Source organism: Phyllostomus hastatus, unplaced genomic scaffold (genome assembly GCF_019186645.2).
Source record: "Phyllostomus hastatus isolate PE091 unplaced genomic scaffold, TTU_PhHast_1.1 phas_scaffold_501, whole genome shotgun sequence".
Lineage (NCBI taxonomy): Eukaryota > Metazoa > Chordata > Mammalia > Chiroptera > Phyllostomidae > Phyllostomus > Phyllostomus hastatus.
In genome coordinates, this window is record NW_025334033.1 from 69,519,935 (window position 1) to 69,537,748 (window position 17,814).

The window sequence follows — 17,814 nt, forward strand, 5'->3', positions numbered from 1 at the left end:
GGTAGGGACGCTAGGTCGCGCAGGTGGCAATGCCATGCCCTCCTGTCCCCAGATTGGCTGTGTGGCCCTGCCAAGGGGGGGCGGTGGGTGGGGATGCCCAGGGCCCAGAGCGGTGGCCAGCTAGCTGCGCACAGCGTTGGACTCTCAGGAAAGCCCAGGCCTGCTCGTCCCCCCTCCTCCAGGAAGACCTCCAGGGCCCAGGCCCCGCTCCTGGGCCTCTGTTTTTCCCACAGACTGGGGGCTCCTCTGGGACCCCAGGGTGCTAAGCCCGGATGCCCAGGAGACAGGGACGGGACAATCCAGCCTTTGAACCGCATGCTTCCCCTGGGAAGGAGGGACTGTCCCCCCTTGCCCCACGGACACCAAGCCCTGGTCCAAGAAAAATTCTGCCCAGAGATGCCCAGGTCTGAGGGCTGCAGCCCTCGTCACAGACATGGGTGGCATCCGTGCCCCCCAGAAGAGGCGAGGGCATCGTCCAGTCACCCACGTGGCCCCCCCTCGTGACCCCGAGTCCTCCCCCTCTGGCCACACACCTGGGCCATCACCGCCTGCTCCGGACCCTGACGCTTCCAACACCTGCGACCCCAGCCCCACCGCGCCCCTCACGCCAGCCCACCCCATCCCGAGGACCAAGTGCCCGTGGGGCGCCCCACAGTGCCCCTGCCCCACCCCTCAGAGCCAGCTGCCCTTCCTCCCCCACCGTGGCCGTCACCCACAGGCACAGCGGGGACCCCGCTGTCACGCGCACGGCCCACTGCTCCCGTGACCCCGCCGCAGCGCCTACGGCCCACCCACCGCCGCCCTCTGTCCCCCCCACCCTTCAGCCCTGCCGCGTCCCCAGCGTCTCACAGCAGCGAGCACGACAAACAGGAGTCCCGCCCCACAAGCCTGCGGTCTCAGGGGAGACGCGGTGACAAGGGAACAGCTTTGTCAATGGGGCGAGTGTGGGAGGGAGCAGGGCGGGGCTGTGAGTGGGGCGCAGGCCGAGCCGGAGCCTCCCTGGGGCCCCGGGCAGAGACCGCCCACGCACCGGGGACCCACCCTCCGGAGCCCCCGTTCACCCTTGGCCTTTGGGTGGCTTTACACCCATGCTGGGTGGCTCTGTCCCACCAACCCTGAGCCCTCGACACCCAGCCCCCACAAGCTGTGTCCTGGCCAGCCCTGGGCTGGCAGCACCCCCAGGCCCTGACTCCGCCCCCTCCTGACCCCACCGCCTGCCTGCCAGCCAGGACCCTCGGTCACAGCAAACCCCCAGAGCCCCGGCCACACGGCTCCCACTCATGCCACCCCGACTCTGTCTCGTCTGCAGACCCCCGACCTTGCCCAGGCCAGTCGTCAGGGCCCTGGCCAGCACCCCTGCCCTCCCCACACATCTCGGGGAAGTCTCCCCATGCCCGGCCCCGCCTGGACCCCCGCGGGCCTCCATCCCCAGTCCGGGCCTCTCCCTGGGCCCTGCTCCCCCAGGCCCGGCCGCCCACCGGCCTCTCCCCCCAGACAGCCCACAAGCACCGCACACTCCGTGTGTCCAACGCTGGCCACTCTCGGGCACGGCCGCCCTCAGTCCCCAGTCAGACCAGGGAAGGCTGTGGTGACCCCTCTCTTCCCTGCCCCTCAGACCCCGTCACCAAGGGCTGGGGTTCAGGCTCAGCCTCTCTGAAGCCGTGGACCTGTCCCCCCTCGGTCTGGTTCAGGAACGGCCCTCCCCTTCCGGGGCGCTAACCTGGGCCCTGCCTGGCCTCAGCCTGTCTCCGCCCAGGGGACGCGCCCCCTTGGGAAGCCGGGCGGTCACGGTGGCCCCTGCACTGCCCTGGGACACTGGAACCACTGAGCGGTGTCGCGGAGGCAGCTGCGTGCGGAAGCCGGGAAGGTGGGGGGTTGCCTCGCCCTGGCCCAGAGGCTCGGCCTCCCCCTACAGGCGGACCCCCAGAGGTACAGGGAGGGTGTGGAGGTCCGGCCGATGCCACACCCCCCGGCCAGGGCCGCCCTCCCAGGCAGGGGAGTCGGGGAGCCCTGCTGAGATGACAGCCTGGCGGGGCCCCCTGAGTCCGGGCGAGGTGAAGCGGGATCTGGCCCCGACCTGACAGGGTGGGGTGGGCGGGTGCCCCTGGTCCCCTCCTGGCCCGTGGGGAGCCCGGAAGCGCTTTTCTGCCTCCCTCGAAACAGGGACGAGGTCGCTGGCGCAGGGTGGGGCCTGGAGAGGTCCCTTCTTGCTTCCACCAGGGCCCCACCTGGCCCTGGGGGGTGGGGGGCTGAGCCCAAGGACGGAGCCCGGGGCGGGAGGGGGTGTGAGCTGTGGGCAGAGGGTGTCACGCCCGAGAGGGCGGCACGGAAAGGAGCAGGAGGGCGTGCTGGTGTCGGGCACCCTTCCCTCTCGGGGCTCCCCGTCTGCCTGAGGGACTTGATGAGGACGAGGGACTCGGGGCACCAGGGGCCGCGGAGACACAGGCATGTTACCTGTCCCAGAGCGAGGGCGAGGACCTGGCCAGTCGGCCCTGCAGGACGCGGGGCTGCCCGAGGCACGAGGGCACCCAGGGGCTGCGCAGCCTGTGGGTGAAGAGGACACAGCTGCTCAGATGGGGGGTGGGGCCGCGCTCCGGTGAGTGTCCCCGCTCAGGCCTGCACCCACGTCCCAGCCTCGGGGGGAGCCCTGGCGGGGCGGGCTCCCTAGCTCTGGGTTCACCTTGGGCTACCAACCCCTGTCTGCGGGGGGCTGGGTGGGGGGTGGGGTGGGCGCAGCGTGGACAGAAGTGAGAAGGGACAGTGTCGCCCTGCTGAGGGCAGCCGGATGTCCGTCTGCCTCGGCAGCCCACCGGCCCCCCAGCAGAGGAGGGGCTCGAGAGAACGCCCGGCGACCCGGTGACCCGGTGACCCAGCACGCGGGCATGAGCACGAGGAGCAAGAGCGGGGCCGAGCCGGCCAGAAGCGGGGCCTGCGGCCGGCCGGGAAGGCACAGGGTGGGGGGGGGGGGACTGTTTGCTGCGCTGTGTGGCCAGGCGGTGGGGTTCTGGGGGATCTAAAGTTCTTCTTTTATACTTTCCTGGTTCTGTCCTAATTCCTGCAGTGAGGACGAGAAACATCAAAGAAAATTTTTTACTGAGGATAAATTCTGGTCCAGAAAAAGAGGACGATCTTAAGCGTGGATGTAACAAGCGGAGGGAGGGGCGCAGCAGGGGCGCTCCCGCCTTGGCCGCGGGCCCCACTTTCCTGTCTATAAAATGGGCCACCCTGACCCCGGAGCCCCTGGCTCGGCTCATGAGGCCACCGGCCGGTGACTGCTGCTAGGGGACACACAGAGGGTTGGCCTGGAAGCCAGGGCTCACCTGCACTGAGTCAGGGGGACCACGGTGACCCCGGGTCCCCGACTGGGCATGGGCGCCCTCGCCCTGTGTCTCTGGCATGCTTGGGCCCTGGGGAGCAGCCGGGGCTCCGGAGGTCAGCAGACATCTGACTCCTCCCCCAGGGAGTGGCTGCCTCAGGGACCGGGGGAGACCCGCCGGGCCAGCTTTGGGGGTGCTGTGGGACCGGCGGTGGGTCTTTAGGGACAGGGTAGGGAAGGGACACTCAGCCTGTGCCAGGAGCGTCCCTCATCTTAGCCCGGGAGGGGCGATCCCTCCCATCAGCCCCACTGTACAGATGCAGGTGGCCGCAGCCACCAGGGGCCGCCCTCCAGCCTGGGCCAGGAGCGCCGGGCCACACCCTGACCCTGGTACACCTTCTGAAAGGGACAAATGGCCTCTCATCCCTTTCTGAGTCCCTCCAAATGTGGCCACACACACCCGTCCTCCAGGCCACGATCCACGCTGCCCCTCCTCCTGGAGTGGCCCTTGCCTTTTTGCTCCGAGTCCCCAGACCCCCTCCTTTGTTGTGAGGCTCAGCGCCAATGCCTCCTCTTCCAGGAAGCCTTTCTTGGTTACCCCCTCTTTCCTCATCTCTCCCCATCAGTCCCAGACTGTCTCCTGCTGCCCCTCTATGACCTGTGACCACCTGGAGCCCCAGCCCAGGGGGTCTGCCCGCCCCACTCCCCTCGAGGGGCAGAGCCGGGTGTGAGGCAGCTGGGGGGGCCTTGGCGGGCTGAAGGCGTCCGGAGGGCCTGCAGCCGCCCCACGGCCAGGCGAGGGCACGCGTCCCTGCGGCGCATGGGCCCGGCCTGTCTGCCGTGGCTCTCGGGCCGGCGCCGGCTCCAGTCACGCTCCGGCAGCGCCAGATCCCGCGCAGGCTGCAGGCTGCAGGCAGCTCCACATCCTGGCGACTCTGTCCCCACATCCCCTCTGCCGGGGTGGCCGTCCCTTCCCTCAGCTCCAGGTTGGCGCCTTCGCACCCGGAGCCCGAGGAGGACCCCGGACGGGCCGTCACGGCTCCTCGTCAGCGAGCATCACAGGGGCTGAGCGACGGTGCCCGAGGATCCAGTGTGCCCCAGCAGCCGGGTGGCACGCCCCTAGACCCAGCTGGAGCACGCCCCGCTTCTGCTCGGAATCCCCCGTAACTCCTCACCCGGAATCCCTGCCCCCCGGGACCCAAGGTGGCCTCACCTCGCCCTGGGCTGGCACGCCTCACTCACCCTGGCCCCTCCTTCCCGGCCTCGGGACCTCCGTCCTTGCCCGTCCCTGTCCCTCAGCCCTGGGCATCACCTCCTGGCCCTTTGCAGGCCTGCCCTCCCCCACTCCCCCTCGTTCCCCGGGGGGCAGAAGCCTGACTGCCTGCCTGTCCTTCCCCAGGGGACCGGCCCCCCCTCAGGACCGCCCCCCTCGGGGCCCAGGGGTGCGTCCCCACAGAGCCCACTGTCCCCGCCCCTGCCCCCCACGGGGCAGACCCGAATCTCTGCAGAAGGCCGCCACCTGTGCTTTCCTTGGGAGGAAGGTGGTCCCTGTGGGAACTCAACGTCTCCAGGGAGTCCTTCTCTGCTCCCCTTGACCTTGGTCATTGCCTAGCGTATGCCATCCCCTGTGTCCCATGGGAGACCCCCCCCCGGGGGCAGGTGGGTGTGAACACCCCCAGCGCCCCCCGAGGACCCACCCCGACCCAGGCACACACGCCAGCCCCTCCGTCTAGTCTCAGACCGCCCACTTCACAGGTCAGGAAACTGAGGTCCGGCGCGATCACGCGGGTCACACATCGTGGCTGGGGCTCCACGCCGGGCCAACAGCCCTTCCCCAGGTGCTGGGGTGACAGGTCTCATGGTGCCACAGCGGTGCTTCCACTGAGCTGTCCCCACAGGCAGGCAGACAGGATGTGGGTGCCGTCCACATCGCCGAGGGAGGCAGCGGCCAGAGGCCCGGGGGGGGGGGCTGTGCTCCCACTGGAAGCTCTCCCCGGAGGACAGCAGTGCCGGGCGCCCGCTGGCCCTGCGCCGTGGCTCGGACACACCCGGCCAGGGCCTGGACGCCCCCTCGTGGGCCTCGGGTGTGGCGGTGCCCCAGGCCTCCGGGTGGCCCTGGTCAGAGAGGCCATCAAGAGAAGGCCTGGGGACTCTGGCTCCCAGAGGGGACGGAGGTAAACAGAGCTTTGGGGGGTGTAGGGGGACTGGGCCACCCAGGACAGTGGGGCACAGCCCTGCGTGTCCCTCAGCGCCCACTCTAGGCAGGTCGCGGCCCACCGACGCCCACTGCAGTCCTCATCAGCCCTGGGCGGCAGACAAGGATCCGGGCCCAGTGTGCCTCCACGGCGTGGGGGTCACATGGGTGCACAGGCAGGCCCCACCCGGCCCTGGACCCCCAGCCTGGGGCTCTGTGGACCCCTCCCAGCCACAGGGGCTGGGGCACAGATGCCATGCTGGACCCCAAAGCCCAGACCTGCAAGGGGGGCCGTCAGGGGCAGGGCACGTGGGGCCCCAGCACCCGGCCTGGCACACAGCCGTGGTGAAACAATGGGGACTGGGGGTGGGGGTGGCGGGAGGGGGCCGTCATGCAGAGGAGGCCCAGCAGTGCTTGGGAGGGGCTGTGGGCGTCTGGAACCCAGCCCCGCCCCAGGCCCCCTGAGGCGCCCACTGTGCCTCCATCGATGGGGGACCCTCCAGCCGTCCCACTGCTGACACCCACGCGTTCCCGCCCACTCGCCGGCGCCCCTTGCCCCTCGGTGCCGCAGCTGCCCTCCGCTGCTCACCCACCTGGTCCCCATGGGCAGCGGGTCACTAGGTCACTCCCCCCCAGGCCCCGCCCCCTCTCTCCACTCGACTGGCCCTGGGGCCACACCCCACGGGTGAGGGCCCCCTGTCCCTGCACCCACAGAGGCGGCACGAGAGCTGATGGGCCCACTCGGGACCCTTACCACATTGTGGTCCCCTCCCTCCCCACCTGCAGAATGACCTCTTCACCCCTCTTTCCTCGGCTCCGCCTCCCGACACCTCCTCGCCACCCCCCCTCCCAGCTGCCGCCCTCGCTTCCGCTTCCGCTTCGGCCACCAGAACAGACCTTCCCACGAGGCCCTCGCCAGGTCTACCCACCCGCCAGCATCCGCGCGACGCCACCCCACCCCCGTCACTGCGAGAAGCCACCGGGCTGCCCTCCGCCCCCGGGCCAGGCCGGCTCCAGCCCATTGGAGTTACCCCTCCACCCGGGCCACCCATGTCGCTCTCTCTTCTGGAACATTCTCTCCAGCCTACGAACAACCAGCTACTTTTCCCGTCCCGAGGAAAACCCTCCGCGGACCCGCCAGGTGCCGCCCTGCTCCACGGAAGTGCGCGTCCTCGCTGCCGCCCTCCGAGGACCGGTGCTCACCGGCTCTTGTCCCCGCCACATCACCAACCTGCCCTCGGAGGTCCCCTCTCAGCCCTCACGGGACCCGAGCCTCCCCCAGCAGCCAGTGGCCCAGCGGACCCCTCCCGCCTCCCGCAGAGCCCCCGCCGCGGGCTGCCCTTGTCCGCCCCCGCTCCCCCCGCCCCCTGGCTCTGGCGGGGCCCCGGGGCCCGGCCTCCAGCTGCCTCCCTCCCTGGGCACACTCACCCACCCCTCGGTGACCGCAGCTACCAGGACCGGAGGTCCCCTCGGATTCTGGCCGCGGGCAGAGACCTCGGGACCCATGGGACCTCGCCCCCTCCCACCGCCACAGCCTCGCCTCCAGATCACAGCCGCCCCCTCTCCCCCGAGTCACCCGCGGCTGCCCGCTCTCATGGCAACACGGCCCGGCCTTCTCATGGGCTCGTGCCGCCCGCCCCGGTCTGCTCTGGGCCAGAGGGACCCCGCTGAAAGCCGGGCTGGGTCCTTGCCCGCCCACTCAAAACCTGCCCCTGCAGGCCCACCCATGGGCAGGGCCTCCTCGGCGCCCGCTGCGCCGCACCTTCGGCCCGCGCTGTCCCTCCAGCCGCCAGCCGCGCGGAGCACGGCCTGCCTCAGCGCCTTCGTGCCTGTGGCCGCTGCGGCCTGGACTCCCGCCCCCCGCGGCCCCGGGGCTGCTCCTCTGCTGCCCCGCACAGTGTCCCCTGCGGCCGGCGGAGGCCTCCTCTGGGCCTGGCTCGCAGCGAGCCCAGCGAGCATTTCCTGAGTGAATGGGAAAAAAAGAAAGAGAGAGAGAGAGAAAGAAACCCCCCCACACACACACACGCTCATGGACCCATTTTACAGATGAGTAAACTGAGGCTCAGAGGGGGCAGTGCCCGCTCAAGGTCAAACAGGCCGCTGGCCTCCAGCCTCCGCAGCGACCTGTGCTCTGGGCTCTTCCCGCCTCTGGGTCCCGGGGCTCTACGGTTTGGCTCTATTTTTTTCTGGCCAGGCCCAAAGCCATTGCTTCCTGTAAAGACGGAACTCCCCGAAATGATCACAAGGGGGTGGAAGTTCCAGTGTCAGCCAGTCCCAAACACTGCACGGGCCGCGCTTATATGAAACCACCATCCAGCTGTTTATCTGAAGTTTGATTCTCCCTGGGTGGGCCGCGCCGGGGGCAGGGGGGGTCCCCGTGGTGGAGGAGAGGACAGCCGGTGGCCCTGAGGGGCAGGACTGGCCTGGTGGTCTGTGCAGGGGATGCAGCTGAGGGGGTTGGGGAAAGCCTGGATCAGGCCCCACCCTGGTGCGGACGCGGCCAAAGCCTGGGCGTGGCCAAAGCCTGGGCGTGGCCAGGGCCTGGGGGAGGGGCCAAGGCCTTGATAGCCTGTCCCTGAGTAAGGGCCCAGGGCCTGGTCCAGGGCCTGGTCTCGCCCTTCGCCTTCAGGCGCCCCCGCAGCGTCCACAGCAGGACGGGCAGCAGGGGTGTCCGCCGGGAGGACTGCCCCACACCCTAAGGACCCGGCTGCAGGGCTCCCAAGTTAACCCCCCAGTCCCTGCCCTCCTCCTGCCCTGGAGCTAGGCGAGAAGGGGCTGTCGCTGAGCCTTCCGGTGATCAGATTCCTTACTGCCCACCGAGGCACCCGCGCTGGCTGCGCTGATCGGACCTCCCTGCCAGCCGGCTCACGGCTGCAGACAGACGCGGCACACGGTAATTGGATCAGCGGGAGGGCCTGTTTTCCAGAATTCGGGGATCATAAAGGTAATCAGGACTGTAGGGGGCTCGTCGGTGACACTGGATTGCGGGGCGGGGTGCAGCCGGCCTGGCCCTGCGCTCCCTTCCAGCCCTGTGGCATCTCCAGGGGGCCCTCGGTGCCTGGCCGGCCCCACCCTGTCCTCAGCCGCCGCCCACCCCACCCCTCCCACACCCACAGGAGACAGTCCTGAGGGGGAAACTGAGTCTGGAAGAAAAGGAGCTATGACCTTGGGTCTGAACCTCAGCCAGTACGCTGGAAGGAGGCTGCCTTTCTGGGCCTCAGTTTCCCCTCTGAGATCAAAGATCGGAGGGGCACTTGGGCCTGTGACAGCGTCCTCCGCCAGCTCCCCTGTGACCACCCCGTTCGGTTGTCGGTGAGGCCATCGGTGTCTTCCTCCCCGCCGCCGCTGCCCCCCCCAGGCCTGGCGGGCGCTGCCCACAGTCGGGGTGAAGCCGCCGAGGCCCAGGGAGCAGGTCTGTGTCCTCGCCTCGTGCACACGAGTCAGGCGCCAGGATGAGGACCCCCCCACCCCGGGGGGCCACCCTCTCCAAGGCCCCCACTCACTCCAAATGTCACCAGTGGTCTCCCGGCTCTGGACTTTTTTTTTTTTTTTTAAGATCTTTTACTTATTCCTTTTTTAGGCAGAGAGGGAGGGAGGGAGAGCGGGAGAGAAACATCAGTGTGTGGTTGTCTCTCGCACGCCCCCTACTGGGGACCTGGCTCACAACCCGGGCATCTGCCCTGACTGGGAAGCGAACCAGCAACCCTTTGGTTCGAAGGCCGGCACTCAGTCCACTGAGCCACACCAGCCGGTTCCCAGCCCTGGCCTTTCCCCCCCTGCTGGGCCCGGGACACAGAGCTGACACCCCCTGCCCTGGCAGAGCCCCTCATGCTGTCTGCCCGGGGGCGACGGGCCCAGGAGAGCGGGTTCCAGGTTCCGCCGAGTCCGCCCAGCAGGTACCTTGCGCGCCCCCAGCCCCATTCCAGCTCCACACCCCCATCCCAGGGGGCACGGTTCTGCAGAGACAGACGCCTGGGTGGTGCCCCTGGCACCGTGCCCGGATGGCCCCTCGAGGGACGGGGCACAGGAAGCAGCTCGGCCTGTTGCGGGTGTACAGTGAGGGTGTCCCGGAGGGGCCGGGGCTGCCTGCTTGTGGGGAGTGGGGTGGCCCGAACACTGAGCAGCAGGCACACAGCGTGCCCTTGACCTGAAGCACCCGGCCCCCGGGGCCAGGGCCGTGTGCGGTGGGATGCCCTGCCCTCAACTCCGGAATTCTCTCGGGGCCCTGACTCACCCCGGGGCTGCTGGGCACATGCCCCGCCCCGGCTCACAGGGTCCTCTCCCAGGCGACCTGGGAGTAATGTCACCTGTGCAGTGGGTGGGGGAATGGGGCCTGGGCAAACTGCGACCATCTGAGAGAGGGGCAGGCAGTCACCGGCCAGAACCGGCCGTGACCTCGCCATGAACCCTCAGCAGCAGCCAGGCTCCGCCTCAGCGGTCTAACCCTCCACGCCGGTTCTCGGGTGGATGAGATTGCACTGCGGTCCCCGTCTCACAGGTGCAGAGACGAAGGGCCGGAGAGGTTCAGAAACCTGCCCAAAGCCACGCTGCCCGCAGGCGCCCAAACTGGGACTCGAACCCAGGTGACCACCTTCTCAGTCTCCTATGTCATCAGAGAGCCTCTGCACAACAGCGGGGACTCCGATGGGCTGTGGGGACAGGAGACGTTGACGAGAAAGACGGAAGAAGGTGGGAGAGAACAGTCCGTGAGGAGGTTCCCTTTGTAATGCCCCGGCTCCCAAAGGAAGAAATCAGAGTGAGGCCGTCATTCACACTTAAGCAAGAATTAGTCCGGCAGCCTTCTTCCATGAGGATCAGGTTTAGAAGTGGGGCAGAGAGCCCTGACGGATCCCCCTTCAGGACGGACTGGGCCTGCTCGGGACAGAGGAGGAGGCGAGAGACGGAGAGTTGAGGCCACACCCCTCCACGGGAGGCTCTCGGGGACTCTCTCTCGGTGGGTGATTTCAAAATAAAAACCAAAAAGACAACCCCCCTCCCTGAGGGCCAAGGGAGGGCAGTGGGGGCACCTACTGTGTGTGAGTCTGAAGCATTGGGAACCACCAGTGGGATGCTGTTCTGAGAGGAGACGCATAATAAAGAAGGTAAATAAAAAATCTCAAGTCCACGGGGGATCAGGGTGTCAGGGAAGGGGGGGGGGGGGGGTGATTATAGACGGAATGAGTGGTCCGGAAGGCGCCCCCCAGGACAATGAGAAGGATGCGAAAGGAGGGGAAGCAGGGGTCGTGTGCACAGGTGGGGAAGAACCTTCAGGCAGACGGGAACCGCCCGTGCAAAGGCCCTGGGGCAGGGGCCTGTCTGATGTGCTTCGGGAGCAGCAGGCAGGCCCGGTGGCTAGAGGGCACTGTCTCCAGGTCGCCAGCCTGGCCTTTCTGTACATCCCTCCAGCGTGGAGACCGGCGTCTGCCCGGGCAGAACCGGGCCCGCAAATACCCATCCCCTGAACGAAGCAAAAACGAGTGTGGGCAGGAGTGTGGCGTCCGTGGGGAAAAAGAAGAAAGAGCCCAGACTCAAACCATACACAAAAATCAGTGTCAATAACTTCGTGACATCAGGAGTTTCTGAAACGAGACGCAAAAAGCTGCAATCAAAGAGGAGCGGCATTCAGCATTCGACAGGATTAAAAATAACTCCTGTTCATCAGAGGACCGTTTACGGAGCGGGAGCGAGCGAACAGCAGGAGGTGCCTTTGCCACGCGGGCCACTGGCGGGGGCTGTCTGCGGAACGCGAGCCCTGAGCTCGGTTCTTCCACGAAAGAGGAAGCCCGAGCGGGCGCCGTCTGGGGAACCGCACTGCCGGCCCCCCCGGCGACGGAGACGGAGACGCAGCGGCTCGCCTGCCTCCCGGCAGTGCCCGGGGTCGGAGGCCGCGGGGACCGGGGACGCCGAGCACCGCGGGGACGGTGGCCTGACGGGCAGAAGCACCCGGGCGAGTGCGGCCTGATCGTCTAAAGCCGCCGTCAGTCTGGCCTGTGCCCCCTGCCGTCCTCCTCTGGGGGACCCCCTTCCCCCAGCGATGCAGCCCGCGCTCCCCAGAGCGCCTGGACCGCAGCTGCCTCCTCCGCGGTCCGGGCTGGGAGCCGCTCGGGCTCCCATCGAGGAAAGACTAGATCGAAGTAACTTCGTTCGCGCGCGCCACTCATTCCCCACGACCGCCGGCCCGGGCGGCTCCCCGCGCCCGCCAGGGCGACTCTGGCCCGCGCGAGGTTTGGGCGACGAGCGAGGCGGAGGACCGCGGGGACGCTCCGCGCAGGTGAGGTCCCAGCCCCCGCCGGGAAACTCTGTCGGGCCGGTGCGCTCCCCTGCGGAGCCAAACCGCGAAGAAAACAGGGCCGCCTGTCGCGGAAGTCGGGGCCCTGGAGACCTCAGGGGAGCAGGAGGGGGCTGTGCTGGGGGCAGGGTCTCGGGAGGCACGTGGGGGGCTGGCCGAGTTCGGCTCGCCCGGGGCGTGGTCCCGGGGTGGTCGTGCCAAACCGCACAGATACTGGTCACTTTTTCTGGATGTTCGTCGCAGTTCACAACTCCGAAGACTTCTCTTTTGGGGGCAGGGTGGGCTCGAGCCCGGAATAGCTCTGGGTCTCCGGGCACCTCCTGAGTCCCAGGCACCATGCGAGGCGACTGACCCGCTTTCCCGCACCACAGGAGGGGACCGAAGCCGACACAGAGGAGGGAGGCTGCCCACAGGCCCGGAGCAGATAAAGCGGCGGCGGCGGCGGGGGGGAGGGGAGAGGGCCCTGTGCGGAGGGAGGCAGAGGAGGGGATTAATTTGGGGATTAGAGGCGCCGCTGGCTCTGCACCCGGGCCCCGGCCCCAGCGGCCAGGACTCGCTAATGTCCGCAAACACCGCGAGTCACCGGGAGAGTCTCTGAGTCGGCGGCTGAGGGAGCGAGGGGCGGAGGGTGCGCACCTGGCCGGAGCAGAGGCGGCCGGACCTGCGGGAGCCCTGCCGCGTGCCGGTCCTTTGCCAGGATCAGAGCCAGGCTGTGCGTGAGATGGGGTGGGCGGGCAGAGGACACTCCAGGCGGCACAGGGGGCCCGGGGACCTCCACTCCCCACCCTCCCCATCTCCCCGAAGACATCCTGCTTCCTCAGGCCCCCAGGCCTCTGCTCCCCTTGGAGGGCCCTTCCTGTCCGTCCTTGCAAACTCCAATCCTGGGCTCAAATGTCCTTGCTTCCAGGAAGCCCACCTTGATTCACCAGGCCCGTGTCCCCGACCTGGGCTCCCTGGGAGGATGTGTGGGTGGGACCATGTCCCTGTCCTGAGACTGGGTCTGGCTGTGTCTCGGCAGCCAGTGTGGAACCTGGCACACAGAGAGGGAAGGAGTCCACCTGGGGTGACGGTCACAAAAGCCACAGAGAAAAGCTGACGGGGGGACAAACAGTTTGTCATGTGGAAGGGCATCCTGGGCAGAGGGAACCACACAGGGAGGTGTGGTGGTGACAACTTGCCTGGGACTCAGAAGGGGGACCACGGTGTGGGGCCAGGGACCTGGGTGGAGGGGCCGGGGCAGGGAGAAGGCGGAGGCGCACCTGCCCACCCGGGGTGCTGCTGAGGGTCTCGATGGCCTGGCCCTTCCTCGCGTTCTGCAGCACTTGCTGGACCTCCCAGGACCTCCTAGGAGCCAGGCCGCAGGGGTGCGAGGGGCAAAGTGCCCGCCCTGTCCTTCAGACCCCAGGCCAGGTGGCCAGTGTGCAGAGCGTGCGCTCGGGGCAGGGGGCGGGCCCCAGGCCCCTCCAGAGTCCCTCTCCTGGGACCACAGACGTGTCCTCTCCTGCCGGGCAGCCCTGTGCTTCCGATGCCCCACAGGGAGCCTCTGCCAGCGTCCCCCTGCTGTGGGCCAGGTCTGGGGGGGATGTCCCCCGAACAGTCCTGCATGGTGGTGGTGGGGTGATGGGGACATGCACTTTACAGACAAGGAAACGGAGGCCCAGAGAGGGCCAGGAACTGGCCGGACATAGGGTCTGTGGGACCCTGAGCCCTGTGGCCTTCGCCATGGGAGGCCTTGCTGACCAACTTCCCCTCCCTCCCTGCCTCCCTCCGGACCCCGACACTCAGTGCTGCAGGGGCGGCTCCCACACTGGCCGGAGGGTGGCCCGGAGAGGCCCTTGAAGCAGCTCTGAGAACGCCCGTGGGGTGAGAGGGGGAGGAAGGCGGGACCCTCCCCCGTTCTGGGGGGCTACCTGGTCCCTGCCGGCTCCAGAACTCTGCCTCGGCCGAAAGTCCACGTGGCCCAGGGAGCCAGACGCCCAGTCCCCGGCCGCCACCGGGCCAGCCGTCAGGACGCAGGCCAGGGAAGCCCACGGCAGAGACGCCTGGCGCCCTCAGCGGCTCGCTCGGGCGGTGGGAGTGCTCACTGGGCTCCCCGTCCACCTCTGTCCCCAGCCAGGCTCGGCTGTACATCTTTGTCCCTATGACTCAACGCACAGGGTGGGACCCCCAGAGCCTTGGCTGGGCGGGGAGAGAGAAGGAGAGAGAAAGAACCACAGGGCCACCCCACTCCTCCAGGCTGGCCTCTGGGTGCCCCCCTGAAGGCTACCTGTCGCCCAAGTCCCAGCTTTCCCCTCCCCCATAGGGAGCCCAGCCGTGGTGGGGGTATTGGGGAGGTGACAGCCAATGTGGAGTACCTGGGGGGGCCTGGCCTGGGGTCACCTGTGGGTCCAGAGCCAGGGCGGCTGCTCCCTGGGCCTCACCAGCTGCCCCCACCCCCTACCCCCCACCCCCGCCCTGACCTTGACCATGACAAGATGGGCCTGCCTGACAGCAAGTCTTGCGTCTCAGAAGCCTTGACCTAACAGGCTGGACCCCTCCTCCCAGCACAGGAAAAATGGGTCTTGGTCCTGCGAGACCCCAAGAAAGGGCTGCACTCCAGCTCAGCGGCCAGGAGAGGGCCCTGCTCTGGTGTCCAGCTGGGGCTTCCGCGTGAGCCTACCTGTCCCCAGACACGGGGGGCACCCACAGTTACCTGGGGAGCCCGGCCCCTCTCCCGGGGACCCAGGAACCCGCCGTGGTACCAGCCAGGGCCCTGCCAGGTCCCTGACCCTTGGGAACGGGGGGCGCCTGCTCCCTGGAGTCCTCTCCACGGATGCCGGTTCCGGCCGGGGAGGGTGGGGCAGACCCTGCCGGCTCGGGCTGCCGGTGCCGAAACCCAGCAGCGGAGCTGGGCCAGCTGCCCACACAACGCCTCGGCTCGGGCTCCGGAAGGAAAACACGTGTGGGGGGGGCGGTGTTCCCGAAGTGGGGGTCAGGGTGGCCAAGGGAAGTCTCAGAGGAAGTCATGAATATTCAAATCGCCTTCTCCCCGGCTTCCGCGAAGGGCCGGAGGGAGCCCGGGGAGCGCGCGAGGGCTAAAGTTTAGCACCCGGAGGGAGGCGGCGGGGGACACTCCGCAGACAGCGTCGCGGGATTCCCCCAAAATGGCTCCGAGACCGGACTGTTCCGGCCGGCGGCGAGGTCTCCATCCCCCGCCCCCGCCCCCACGAGGCATAAACTTAAAAGCCCAGAGCCAAGCGACTGTCTGCTGGGGGTGAGGGGACCAGCCGGCGCCGGAGACCCGTGCGGAGCCGCGGGAACGGAAACCCAGAGGGTCCCGTGGGACGATCCGGAGTCCCGGGTCGGGCGCGCGGGACCGCGGAGGCCGCCGGCCCCGGCGACGCACCCCAGCCCCCAGCCGCTGCGGCCCCGGTCCGGCCGGCCGCGGGGCCCCCGCGGGGGCTCCCCGTTGTCTCGCGGCGCACGCACGCACCACGCACGGCACCCCGGCCGGGCCAGCCGCGCCGCGGGCGACCCGGGAGATGCGCTCCCGCGCGGCCCTCGCCCCCTGCCCGCCAGCGCCCCCACCCCGACCCGGCCCGCAAGCCGCGGCGCGGAAGACGCTCCACTCACCTGAGTTTCTCCATATCTGCGGCAGAGGCCTGCGAGAAACCAAACAGAGGGTCAGCAGGCAGGAGGCGTGCGCTCCGCGGCCGCGCCGGGCGGAGCCGGGCACCGCGGGCACCGCGGGCACAGGCGGGCGCGGCGGCGGGGCAGCCCCGCGTGGCCCGCCCGGTGGGAAGCCCAGCCCGTGCGACCCCAGTCCCCACCACCCAACCGCGGTCCCTGGGACTCAGTGGGTGCGCCGGGCACCTGCCGAGTAACAGGTGAGCCCTGCCGGGTCGCCGCGCTCCCCGGCACGTAGTTACACCCCCCCGCACACTCCGGGGGGGACGAGGGGGCTGGCCCGGGGACTCGGAAAGGCACGGCCGGGGACTCCGGAGAGCACAGCCCGGAGCGCTCCGGAGCTCGGCAGAAAGAGGGGTACCTGCCTGGGTCCCGCTAACACTTCCGCGGCTGCGGCCCCCGCCGCTCCCACCCCCCACCCCCACCCCCACCCCCACCCCCCACGCCGGCCCCGCCCGTTAACCCTTCCAGCCCCGCGCTCCCTCCCGGAGGAAGCCGAGCCCCGAATCTCAAAATCTCCGAGTAGGAGAGTGTTCGGGTCTGGGAACCGGGCGCCATCCGGGATTGCAGAACCTGACGCTCCGGGAGTCCGAGGGTGGCGGCGCTCCGGACTTCAGACCCCTCAGTCGGGGACCCCGCTGCCCTCCGATTCCGAGGTTCCGGGCCTGGCCCGCCCCTCCCGGGCCCGAGGGATTAACCCTTGCGCGACCGACTCGCCCGTGGGGCTCCCTGCCGGGCTTGCGCAGACCCGCCGGCGAGCGGCTCGGAGACCCTCCCCACCCCGCCCCGCGCAGCCGGGCAGCCCCTGCGCGCGGGGCGGGGGGACCCACCCGTGGCCGTTAACCCTGCGGGCGCTGGCGAACGACCGGGACCGCGAGCGGCCCGGGCGGGATCGCACTTCCTGCGCGGAGCGGGGGGCACCGGGCTCGCTCTCCATCGCTCGGGAGAGGCCGCTCCCCGGGGCTCCCCCCGTCTTTCCGTGCCAGGACGGACGTGAAAGGGGGACGGGGGGCCGAGCCCAGGGACCACCCGACACACCTGGGAAGACTGATGACTGCCCATCCCGGCCCCTCGCGCCGCGTCCGCCGGGAGCGCGCTCCGCTCCGGTCCGGGCCCCACGCCGCCTCCCCCACCGCCCCGCCGGGCGAGGGCGCAGCCCGGCTGTCAGCGCCGAGCCGGGAGGCCTGGCCCGGGGCCTCGGCCAGGCTCGGCCACCAACTCCCCGCGTGCCCAGGCAGGCCTTCCCGGGAGTCCCCGGCCTCAGTTTCCTCACCAGCGAGCTGTGGTTGGGGGGAGGGGAGAGCGGACGAAGCGCTCTGCCGCCCGTCAGCACCGCGGGCTGCGAAGGGGCTGGGGCGGGGGAAGGAATTTCGGCGGAAAGGATCCACAAGGGGCCCCGACTGGCAGCCACACAGGATCCCCGACTCTCCGAAAGTTGTCTGAGACCGCGGTCCTGGACCCCCTCTGGGTACCCCCTTCCCCAGGACAGAGAGTTGGCTGCTCAGCCCACGCCTCCCCCAGCCCCCCCCAGGAACCCCAGGCCCACCTTTCCCACGGCCCCATCACCGTGCCCAGCGCACTAGATCCCAGCATACAGCAGGCGCTCAATAAACGCGGACAGTTCATGCCTGGATCCCACAGCACCGCGGCGTCTCTTTTCTCGCGGCTTCCCTCCGGGTTCTGAGTTCCCGTAGGAGCCCTGTCCCTTCTCCAGGCCCCCCCCCCACGGTGCCCAGCAGGCCTGGCCTCCCCCTGGCCGGCTCGCAAGGTGGGAGGAGCCCTGTGTGCAGAAAGGCAGCCCCGGCCGGGCAGCCCCGGCCCGAGCCCCAGTGCTCCCTCGTCCCGCCGGGAGGACCGCTCCTCACTTACTCATTAGCTCTGGGGGTGGGGAGGGGCAGCGAGGGAGGTGACCCCGCCTCCAGGGGCTAACGGCTGAGAAGTGAAACCCCCCTCCAGTCCCGAGAGCCCGCTGCCGGCCGGCGGAAAGGCAACAATAAGGCGGAGGGTCCCACCCACCACCCCCTGCAGTGCCGGTCCCCCGCAGAGCAAAGCCAAGCTCAGGGCCATGAGCGCACCTGGGCCTGGACCCCAGCCCTCCGCGCTGGGGACATCTGTCATGTCTCCGGTGGCCTCCGTCACTCATAGGGAATGACCTGCCGGGGAGTTTGTCTAAAATTAATACGAATGTATTAAAATTTAATTTTAAAAATCTAGAATTAATTATTTATATTGAGTGTTTCGGCTCTTGGAAAGGGCCCATCTGGGAATTTCTCCCCCCAAGAAGGGCCGCTGGGAAAAGCTGCTGAGTTGCCCCGGTGGCAGGGATGGGGGTGGGCGGGGTCAGAGACA

General features: G+C 69.0%; 1 protein-coding gene across 2 annotated transcripts in view; it reads right to left on the reverse strand.

Moving 5' to 3' along the window:
- Window positions 1-17,814, reverse strand: part of BEGAIN (brain enriched guanylate kinase associated) — a 40,847-nt gene that overhangs the window by 8,021 nt on the left and 15,012 nt on the right. The window contains exons 1-3 of one of the 2 annotated variants that reach the window (XM_045823165.1): window positions 17,012-17,102; window positions 15,412-15,440; window positions 2,455-2,544 (exon numbers count right to left, since the gene is read on the reverse strand). In XM_045823165.1, the coding sequence (XP_045679121.1) occupies window positions 2,455-2,544; window positions 15,412-15,425 (104 nt within the window). In that variant the 5' untranslated portion in view covers window positions 15,426-15,440; window positions 17,012-17,102. Of the gene's footprint in view, window positions 1-2,454; window positions 2,545-15,411; window positions 15,441-17,011; window positions 17,103-17,814 lie in introns of those variants that run through there. The other variant, XM_045823166.1, reaches the window with a different exon arrangement.